The sequence below is a fragment of the Eulemur rufifrons genome, chromosome 8 (assembly GCF_041146395.1).
Source record: "Eulemur rufifrons isolate Redbay chromosome 8, OSU_ERuf_1, whole genome shotgun sequence".
NCBI lineage: Eukaryota > Metazoa > Chordata > Mammalia > Primates > Lemuridae > Eulemur > Eulemur rufifrons.
In genome coordinates, this window is record NC_090990.1 from 25,032,289 (window position 1) to 25,043,030 (window position 10,742).

General features: G+C 45.3%; 1 protein-coding gene across 1 annotated transcript in view; it reads left to right on the forward strand.

The window, feature by feature from the left end:
* The window catches only part of LOC138390578 (protein argonaute-1), a 35,602-nt gene extending 27,044 nt beyond the window's left edge, over positions 1-8,558 (forward strand). The window contains exons 16-19 of the mRNA XM_069479756.1: positions 1,888-2,022; positions 2,631-2,732; positions 3,355-3,554; positions 3,794-8,558. Coding sequence (XP_069335857.1) covers positions 1,888-2,022; positions 2,631-2,732; positions 3,355-3,554; positions 3,794-3,902 — 546 coding nt within the window. The 3' untranslated portion in view covers positions 3,903-8,558. The remainder of the gene's footprint in view (positions 1-1,887; positions 2,023-2,630; positions 2,733-3,354; positions 3,555-3,793) is intronic.
* The last annotated feature ends 2,184 nt before the right edge of the window (positions 8,559-10,742 follow it).

The window sequence follows — 10,742 nt, forward strand, 5'->3', positions numbered from 1 at the left end:
GGTAGAGTGTATGAGCATCTGTAGACCTTTCTTCTTGTAACAGAGGCCCTCAGTCCCTATTTACTAGTTGGTTCATGTTGAAGACTGATTATTTAGACCAGTGGTTCTCCAAAGTTAGCATATATCAAGATCACTGGGAAGGCTTGTTAAAACAATTTGCAGGGCTCTCCCCTCAGGGTTTCTGATTCAGTGAGTCTAGGATGTGGGCCTAGAATTTGCAATACTGACAAGTTTCCTCAGCAGTGCTGCTAGTCTGGAGACCACACTTTGAGAACCACTGCTGTTTACTTTCCTTCACAATGATCCTCCTATTCATTCTCACTGCCAAGTCTCCATAATGTATTGTTTAGACTTCTATACTGAACTGGTCTCTTTGATTACCATTTAATAGCATTATAACTATTGTTTATTGTGCACTTCTTACGCTGACCACTTCATTTATGTTCTATTTAATACTTTATGGTAGCCCTATGAGATAATAATTTTATTATTCCATTTGACAGATGAGAAAACCGAGGCTTAGAAGTGTTAAATGATTCTTTGTTGTCACCCAAACTAATGAGGGATAGAACTGGGATTCAGACACATTGGTCTGCCTCCAAAGTCTATGCTCTTAACCATTATGCTCAGTTACCTCTAAGTCATCCAGTATTTCCTAAAATACCAGACAAATTTATCATATCACTTTCCTGTTCAGAAATGTCTAGTGGCTTCACGTAGCTTTGGATTAAAATTCAAACTGCTTAGTAAAGCAGTCAACAGTTTTTAAGCTACTAGATTTTCTATGCTTTTACTTAATTATCTTAGTCTTCACAACAGCTTTGTGAGGCAGGTCTTAGTAACATTAACAGTTGTGGAGAAAGTGAGATTTAGAGGTGTTGAATAAGTTGCTCAAGGTAATACAGTCAGATAAAGCTTGGGTTTAAACCTAGTTCTATTTGATTCCAAATTCTATCCTTTTCTACCATACTGTTTTAACTCCCTGTATCTGTATGGCCGCAGGCCGCTGTTGCCTATGATTATTTACCTGTGGCTTCTTCTTTAGCTGTCCATTTTCTTATAAACCTGCTTCCTTGTGGGACTGAATTCATCTACTCACTCTGCGCCCATTCTGGAACTATATGTCTGCTCTTCTCTAGTTGTCCAAACCCTGTCTGCTCTTGGAGCCCACAGGGGAACTCCCATTATCTCCTTTTTTTTTTTTTTTTGAGACAGAGTCTTGCTTTGTTGCGCGGGTAGAGTGAGCCGTGGCATCAGCCTAGCTTACAGCAACCTCAAACTCTTGGGCTTAAGCAATCCTTCTGCCTCAGCCTCCCGAGTAGCTGGGACTACAGGCAGGCGCCACCATGCCTGGCTAATTTTTTCTATATATATTTTTAGTTGGCCAGATAGTTGGCCAGATAATTTCTTTCTATTTTTAGTAGAGACGGGGTCTCGTTCTTGCTGAGGCTGGTCTCGAACTCCTGACCTCGAGCGATCCACCTGCCTTGGCCTCCCAGAGTGCTAGGATTATAGGCGTGAGCCACCGCGCCCGACCCCATTATCTCCTTGATCCACCTAACTTTGGGCATTGTAATTTTAGTGATTCCTCTGTGGACCGGGATTCTGTGGCTTGATTTTAGGTCTCTTTATGCATAGGAACCAGGTAAGTGCTCTCTTCTGATGCCAAGCCTTCTGGCCAAGGTTTTATAGGAACATACCCGGTGAACGGAGTATAAGGCTGATTTTGGCAGGAAGGGACTATCATCTGTAATTATTGGGCATCAGCTTAGAAAGGGAGGCTGAGCAAAAAGCCATATTGCAAGTGGCAACCCCTTAGTTCAGAAGGGCATGTGAACTCAAAAGGAATTGTATGTCTCTTTCTCTCCCTCCTCATCCTGTGTCTAGATCCTCCACTATGAGCTGCTGGCCATTCGTGATGCCTGCATCAAACTGGAAAAGGACTACCAGCCTGGGATCACTTACATTGTGGTGCAGAAACGCCATCACACCCGCCTTTTTTGTGCTGACAAGAATGAGCGAGTGAGTGAGGGTTTGAGGAGACTAGCCATACCCTCATCCTGCCTCCCTTGTCTTGATAGGGAAGAAGCCCTTGAGATAAAGTCTGGGGACCTAGGCCTTGTCCTATCCATCCTTGCTTGCCCCTTCCTTTCCCCTAGCGCTTATGATCCTTCCTCTCCCACCTCCTTCCTGTAGTATCCCCGTCCTCCCCTCATTCCCTTATGCTTCCTCTCCCTCCTCTTAGCTCCCTGGCCTAGACCCCATATATAGACCAGCTCCCAGAGAAGGGGAAGGGAACTACCATTTATTGAACTTCTCCTATGTACCAGACACTGTACAAGGAGTCTTCCTCACAGCAACCCTGTGAGGTAGGTACTATTATCTCCAGTTTAACCTCAGAAAGGTTAAATGACTTGCTGAGATCACACAGGTAATAAATGGCAAAACCAGGACTTGAACACAGGTCTGTGTGACTTTAGAAGTCTATTATATTAAGACCTGGTACCCTCTGGGAATAGCAACTTCTGCTTTGTTCTTGGGATTCTGGTGAAGTCAGAGTAGAATTGAGCCAGGGCCCTGGTTAGGGCCAGGCAGGTCTTGGGATCTTGGTTGTGTTTGTCTCTATACAGATTGGGAAGAGTGGTAACATCCCAGCTGGGACCACTGTGGACACCAACATCACCCACCCATTTGAGTTTGACTTCTATCTGTGCAGCCACGCAGGCATCCAGGTAGCTGGGCTATGTCCTGGGGTTTCCAATGGGTCAAAGATTAGTTGTTTATTCCCACTGCTTCTAGAATATATCAGTATCACTGAGTAGTGTTCAAATCAGAATCACTCTCTCTTTTTTTTTTTGAGACAGAGTCTCACTCTGTTGCCTGGGCTAGAGTGCCATGGTGTCAGGCTAGCTCACAGCAACCTCAAACTCCTGGGCTTAAGTGATCCTCCTACCTCAACCTCCTGAGTACCTGAGACTACAGGCATGCTCCACCATGCCCAGCTAATTTTTTCTATATATTTTTAGTTGTCCAGATAATTTCTATTTTTAGTAGAGACGGGGTCTCGCTCTTGCTCAGGCTTGTCTCAAACTCCTGAGCTCAAACGGTCCACCCGCCTCGGCCTCCCAGAGTGCTAGGATTACAGGCGTGAGCCACTGCGTCCGGCCCAGAATCACTCTCTTACTAAGCCCTGAATGTACTTTCAGGTTGCCTATAAAGAAGGGTGCTTTATGACATTGGTGGCTTTTTGCATGGGTGGATCATCCACCCAGCCATATTCTTAACAGTGATCCTGTTCTTTATCAGCCATCCCCTTTGCCCAACCTGGGTTCCCTCACCTTCCTATCTTCCCAGGGAACCAGCCGACCATCCCATTACTATGTCCTTTGGGATGACAACCGTTTCACAGCAGATGAGCTCCAGATCTTGACATACCAGCTGTGCCACACTTATGTACGATGCACACGCTCCGTCTCTATCCCAGCACCTGCCTACTATGCCCGCTTGGTGGCTTTCCGGGCACGATACCACCTGGTGGACAAGGAGCATGACAGGTGAGGCCTGGGATCAGCCTGGTTTCCTTTTTGCTTCAGTCTGTTTTACTAGATGCTCTCAACTTTCCTTGGGTAGAAGGAAAAGGGTGCTGTCCAGTTTGCCCTTCAGCTTATCTGCCCAAAGCTGGGATGGGTTTTCTCTTAAGTTGGTAAGGGAATTGGCACCCCAGGGAAGAGTGAGGTAATTGGCAGCAGTTCAGTTCACCAGGAAGGACTTCTTTCATTTTTTTCCTTTTCAGTGGAGAGGGGAGCCACATATCGGGGCAGAGCAATGGGCGGGACCCCCAGGCCCTCGCCAAAGCCGTGCAGGTTCACCAGGATACTCTGCGCACCATGTACTTCGCTTGAAGGCAGAACGCTGTTACCTCACTGGATAGAAGAAAGCTTTCCAAGCCCCAAGAGCTGTGCCACCCAAATCCAGAGGAAGCAAGGAGGAGGGAGGTGGGGTAGGGAGCAGTGCAGGAGGCCTTGTTTCCTTCTATAGAGGTGGTGTAAGGGTGGGGAACAGGGCCAGCAAGACAGACCACCAGCCAGAAATCTCTGATATCAACCTCATGTCCCCCACCCCTCACCCCATCTTGTCACATCTGGCCCTGACCCCACTGGACCAAGAGGGGTGCCCACCATACACACAGGTGTCTCATGTGACTCACAGTGCTAAAGACTCATGCTTGACAGCTTGGTAAGGTCGGCTCTGCAGCCCTGCGGACAAAAGCTGGTAGGTTTGGGTTTGATACTTTAGATGGGAAAGTGAGGGGCTTGAGAAAGTGGGTGGGAGGAGGGAAGGATTTTTTAGGAGCCTTAATCAGAAAAGGTCTAGATTTGTTTAAGAAGAAAAATGAAACCAGACCCAGATCAATATTTTAGGATACTAGATGTTTTAATGGGTTCAGAATCCAGTTTGTAGGAAGATTTTTAATGGTTTTGGTTGCTCCTCCCCCAGCTGCCACCCCCCGCCCCTTGCCCTCATTCCTCTCTCTCCACATTTTCTACCCCACCTTACACCTCCTCCCTGACAGACATCCAGCCCCTAGTAATACTTAAGGCACTATGGCACTTAGCTCTGAAGTGACACGACCCTGTCTTCCTTCCGCCTGCTGGTGGGTAACCAGTGCCTTCCCTGTAATGGTAATGCTGCAGAACTGCAACCTTTTGTACCTTTCTTTGGGGGATCGGGTGGGGATGGGAGAGGAGATAGGTGGGGAAGAAATACCCCAGACTCAACAAGCATCCAGCCAGAATGCCAGCTATTTTGCATTTGAGGGAATTGACTTCCACATTCATTAAGCTTTTTAAAAGATCACAACCTCAAGATGGTTAAAATCCATTGACATTTGCACTTTCAGATATGACAAGTCTCAGAGCTGCTTCCTGAGATGACTGGCCCCTGGCCTTTCCAGTTATGCCTCCTTTTCTTCCTGTTCCCCCCACCTCCCACCCTGCCTGGGTCTGGAGTTACTTTCATAGCATTTCTCATTCTTTTTTCCCCCGATGGTCAAGTCTCTTATGTTTCAATATTTCTTAACTGGGGTGTCTTATAACAAAAGATCCTTAGGTCTAAAATAAGAAAAAAAGAGAGAAAACAAAATGTTATTTTTATACCATAACTTGAGTCTATTGCCAAAATTTGGAAATCCCTCCATGCCGAATGAGTTTATATCCCAGAAACACTGAGCCATCAGAAGGAACGGTGTACCTGACTTGTTCTCTGGCCTGGCTAGGTAGGGAGTGGTTATCTCCCCAAGGTGGAGCTCAGACTCCATCCTTCCTCTGTTCAGATAATAACCTTTTTCTTGCTACAGCCCCTCTCCTCTGTACCGTCCTGCACTCTTTCTTGCAAGTGCATCTTCTTTTCCTCTGGCCTGACCTCTGACCCTCTGGCTTACCCTAGATTGCATTGTGTCCTGTGGACAGGCTGAGGAATTTTGCTGCTCCCTATTGCTTCTGTTTACACAAATGAATTTTTCCTGGTTTCCCACTAGGGCATGTGAGTGGGTGGCATGGGCTTTTTTTTTTTTTTTTTTTTTTGTCTTGAGACATGGGGTTTGGCTGTCTTGCAGGACTGGAGGAAGTGGTTCTAGCTTGGTCCCTGCTGGCCTTGAGGCATGGCCCCCTATTTCCTTGACTGTTCATTTTTTTCCTGTCCAATTACTTGGGCTGGGGAGTTGCAACTTCAGTGTGGAATTTCCTCTTTTTGGGGAGCCTTGGCTTGGGTTTGCCCCAATCTGGTGATGAAGCCATGATACTTTAGACCTAGCCCAGGCTTAGAGGCCAGCCAGAGGAAGGAGGGTCTGAATCCTGGCCTGTCCAGTTAGAGCTACCCTTTCCTCTCCCTAGCAGCCCTTGTATGACCAAGATTTGCTATGCAAAACAATCTATCCCAGGTTCTGTTCTGGTAGGCTATGTTGTTTAGTAACTTCACAAACCATAGCACATTCATTATGGAGAAAGCATCAGGACTGTTGAGTAACTCCTCCTTTACTATTTTCCTGCTGGCTACAGCATGGGGTGCCCCGTGGGTACAAGCCCAGCTGAAGAACAGAATGGAGGGCTCTGGGAGGAGGCAGTTCACTGGAGAGCCTACATTCCTTACACAAGTGCCTAAAGAGAGTGATGCCAACACTCCATCTGCCCTGTCCATTGCCTTCACATACAGTCTACTTCGTGTTCCGTCACCCTTTGGGGAGGGAAGCTCTCCTGGGACAGTGGGCTCTGCATGTTCTTTGCTTGGGTACATTTTGGGGCTGGGAGCAGGGCACTATTCCTGGAGGGTCCAGTTATTCACCAGCATTCACAAATGTCCATAGGGAGCAGGTGACAGCCACACTCCCAGCAACTTTGTGTTCTCTCTTTTTCTCTCTTTGCCTCACTCTCTCCACTTGAGTTTTCAGCTGGGGCTTGACATACATTTTTAGCCCTTTGGCATTGCACGTGGCATTCAATAAATAAATGCAAGAGAGAAACAGCTTGGGCAATGACAAGAAAAAAATGACTTCTTTGATTTTTTTTTTTTTTTTTAATTTTTGAGATTTGAAAAATAACCCCTAACCTTGAGGATTATTCTTGCTTGAAAGGTGGTGCATGCAGATTGAGAAGTGGTGTTGGCAGCCTTTGGCTTGTGTGGATTTGGTCTAAGTGGTGCTTCCTACCCACGCTCCAGGGAAGTGCTGGGGAGACCCCAGCCTCATCTTCTTAAACAGGTCTCTTTCTCCCTCTGTTCCTCTTTTCTGCCTTCTTTTTCCTCTTCTCTCTTTGCCTGGCTTCCTTTTCCTTTTTCTGTTCACTTTGCTTGCTGGCCTGCCTATGTGCCTATGTGATAATGAAATCTCTGCATGGCCACGATGGTCCCACTGTTAGCTGGCAAGGTCAGGCTTAGCTCCTTGACTGCAGAAGACCAAGAGTCTGTTCCCCAAGCACTGAGGTGTCCACCCTGGGCTGGACTGCCCTCTAGCTTACACTAAGGCAAAATAGCAGGCCTGCCCAGTCGGCATGAAATCAGGAGGGCTTCTTGCAGTTTCCACTCCTGTTTACTCTTTGGAGCTGGTTTCCCTCATTGGTTTTTCTAGATCTGTTTCCTTTACTCTCTGCCTGCCCCCTCTCCCCTCCCTTTTCTGGAGATTGTCTTATGTTGAGCTACTTGGTTATCCAGGGTTGGAGCATTAGGGGATATATGGGGAGGAAGAGAGTGGTGAGGAGAGAATGTAGAAAATCTAGATAAAAGGTAGGAAAGGAGAGCTCTTCTCTTTGTTTATCCAGTCCAGCCTGACCCATTATGTTTGAGGTGCTAATGCTGGCCTCTAGGGATAAGTCTGGGGCTGTTTTTCTTGGAAACTTAGGTTTAGAATAAGGCTGAAGAAGAAGGTACCTAAAATTGTGAAACCTTCCTAAAAATCTTGTACTTCCCACCTGTTAGGTAGCTTCTCTGTGGCCTCTTCTTAGGCTAAGTAGCAATGTTTTTGGATACTTTTCTTTTTCTGTCCAGAATTCCGTGAATGAGGCCAGCACTCAAGATGGGCAGCCAAGGGAACACTGACTTATTAGCTGGCCCATGGATATCTGCAAGGCTGGTGGGACAATGTTTTGGACCTGGCATCATGTGTAAGAAACAAGGATGGAAGTTTCTTCTCCTTCAGGGTAGAAAGGTCATCTCAAACTAGCCAAAAGACAGTTTTGGAAACTACATTGGGGGAAGTTATTTTTATTTATTTACTGGGCCTAGGCCAATTCAGGATGGTAGCTGGGATGCCTTCCTTCTTAAAGTCTGATCATGGCAGGAATATGCAGGGCACTCTCCAATTTGGCCTTCTAAGCAGATTGGGAAGGAGGGATTCTCTGGTTTTCTCTTTCCCTCTACTTATTAGGACTTGCCTTCTCCCTGGGCAGGGAGAGAGGTTGAGTTGGTGCTCTCCCCTTACTCTACTCCTATTGATTTAGAACCTCTGGCTGCTGTTTTGGGAGCCCAAGAAAGGGAGTGGAAGGATTGGGCTGAAACAAATAAACAGAATGAGGTAAGGAGGGGAGATTTCCTTATTTCCTTCTTTGAAAAGGAAACTAGGAAACCCTCCAAGAATTGTGCAAGTTAAGACAATGTGTCCAATGCACTGAGTCCCCTGGTGTAGTAGCAATAAGGAAAAATGAAATGACTTTCCTGCACACACAGTCCAACCTGATTGGTGTGTGATGTTGCACTTAGCAGCCATGTGGTGGGCATGTGTGACTACTCTGGGTTTCACTTTAGTTTCTAAAATTTTTATCCCTCTCAAGTCCAGCATGGATGGGGAAATGTCCCTGGAACCCCACAGCTGTGTACTTGTTTGCATTTGTTTCCGTTTGAGACTTGTGTTTGTGTCCTGCTTTGAGCTGTATCTTGTCTAGTCCATTGTGAAATTATCCCAGCAGCTGTAATGTACAGTTCCTTCTGAAGCAAGCAGCATCAGCAGCACAATTCTGTGTTTTATAAAGAAAACAGTGGCTTCTGTTTCTAAAGTGCAGTCTCTCTCTTTTTTTTTTCCTACCAGTAAAACAAACTTTTGGGATTAATTACATCTCTGATAGGCTTTATGTTAAAATAATACTGTAGATTGTCATGCAGTAATACTTCACAAGGCCTCCATTTATTCTTCATCCAACAAACATGCAAAGCACTGTGCCAGCAGTATTGCGGGAGAGAAGGCAGGCATAGTTCGAAAATGAGGAAAACAGTGTCTCTCTCCTTAAGGAACTTAAAGTTTGAGGGGGGATACAGTTAGCCAAATAGTCCTGTGGTACACGACAAAGATAATGAGGGACTGGAACAAGGCTATAGCAATAACTATAGAGAGGGAAGGGCAGATTTGAGAGATGAGATAGTTGGACTCAGTGGTTGATGGGAAGGGAAGAGAGGAGTAGAGGCTAATGCCCAGATTTCTGCTTTAGCATGTGAGTATATTGGGACATTCTTCTAATCAAAATGGAGGTGGGGGAGGAGTAGAAGGAAGGCAGTGAGTTTTGTAAAGAAAGATAATTAGCCTTTTGTAGACTGATTTGAGGTCCTTGTAGGACAATGAGGGTAAGGTTTCCAGTAAACAGATTTGGTGCTCAGGTAAGACTGCAAAACCACGGTTACAGACGTGGGAGTCATACTGATATAGGTGGTAGTTAAAGCCATAGACATGAATAAGATAGTTTAGAAAATTAGTTAAGGAGAGAAACAGTGTGTGTAAACCTAAAAAACTCAATTTAAGGCATGATGAGAGAAAGCAAAACCTAAGGTGACAGTCAAATCACGGGTAGATATCTTATATTTTTTTGACTGGTTTAATGAGGTGGGAGAAAAATCAAGAATGGAAGAGGATCCATGAAGAGTGATTAACAACATAAACTTCTGTGGAGAGGGAATATTTTTTTTCTCATTTTAACATCCTACTTCACATTTTGTTTGGGATCTTATAACTATATGACTGGCTTAGGTCATTCTCCAGTATTTTCTAGTGAGCATTAGACAAACTCAAATAAGGATAAGACTAGGACTTTCAAGTTGACCGCAACTACCCACCACCACTACCCTACAGCTTCCTCCTGTCCTTAGGAGATAATTGTAAAAGAATAAACAAAACCTAATTTTGTTTGTGACCAGTTTTATAGACGGTGTTCCAGTACATGAGGTAGCACTTAGTAGCTTGCTTGTATTTATTTTCATTACTTGTCTTCCCAGTGCCTGTGAACTTCTAGGAGCAGAAACTACATTTTATACATTTTTGTCATCTCAGGGCCAGAGCATATATCAAGGGATCAATATTTGTGAGTACAATTAAAATGAACTAGTAATCTGTGGTGTAGGAGTTTGGTGGGGGGAATCAAGAAGTGATATTGAGTACACAGGATGGACTCCGCATTCCTGAATCTTCAGGTAAGCAGAAATCTAACCAGATTATCATCATCTCTTCCCAGTCTCACCCCAAGTTGGAGGTTTATGGTTTTGTACCTAAAGCTGGTGGTATAATTGTCAAGCATGTAAGTTCTGGGATTCTTCTCTGGTACTGCTAGAGCACTGTTATTTCTGTGTACTACGGAAAGATGGCTCAGAGAGGGATTCTGTTGGAGGGCCTAGTGAGAAATCAGTGGCAGCCAGAGTGTACATACGTGGGCCTAGCATTCCTCTGGATGCCTTGTGACTTTTCAAATGGCAGAGCTAACCTGCGGCCACTATCTGCCAGATTCCCTTGGGAAAGAGCCAACCAGCCCCATGCTCCTTTTCAGCAGCAAGGGTTAGGGAGTTTGAACTTGAGCAAATTGGAACATGGAGTAGACTTTTCCCAGTTAAAATAAAACATGAAATAAATTTATGACCCTGAACGAAACAGAAATAATGTACTTAGCAGAGAGAGTAGGAGGATGACCATTGTGGCAAAATTTTGCTTTAAACTTCAGTTTTAGAAGAGATTGAAGTTGAAAGGGCTTTGGGGTTTGGCTTTTGGTTGCTACTCAAGAGAAAAAGACTAGAATCCCAGGACTTTCATTGTCTGAGCCTGGAGCTCAAGGTTTTGAGCGAAGGCTTGTCCTATATCCTTGGACATACCTTTTCAGCATTGGTTGAGCAGCCTTCCCTCTGCTCTGTCAACAGGCAAAATGTTCTGTAGCCCATTCTTGTCTAACAGGTGTCTTGGGGTAGAGTAAGGCTGGATCTTTGTTGGGTATCTCTTGGCTCAG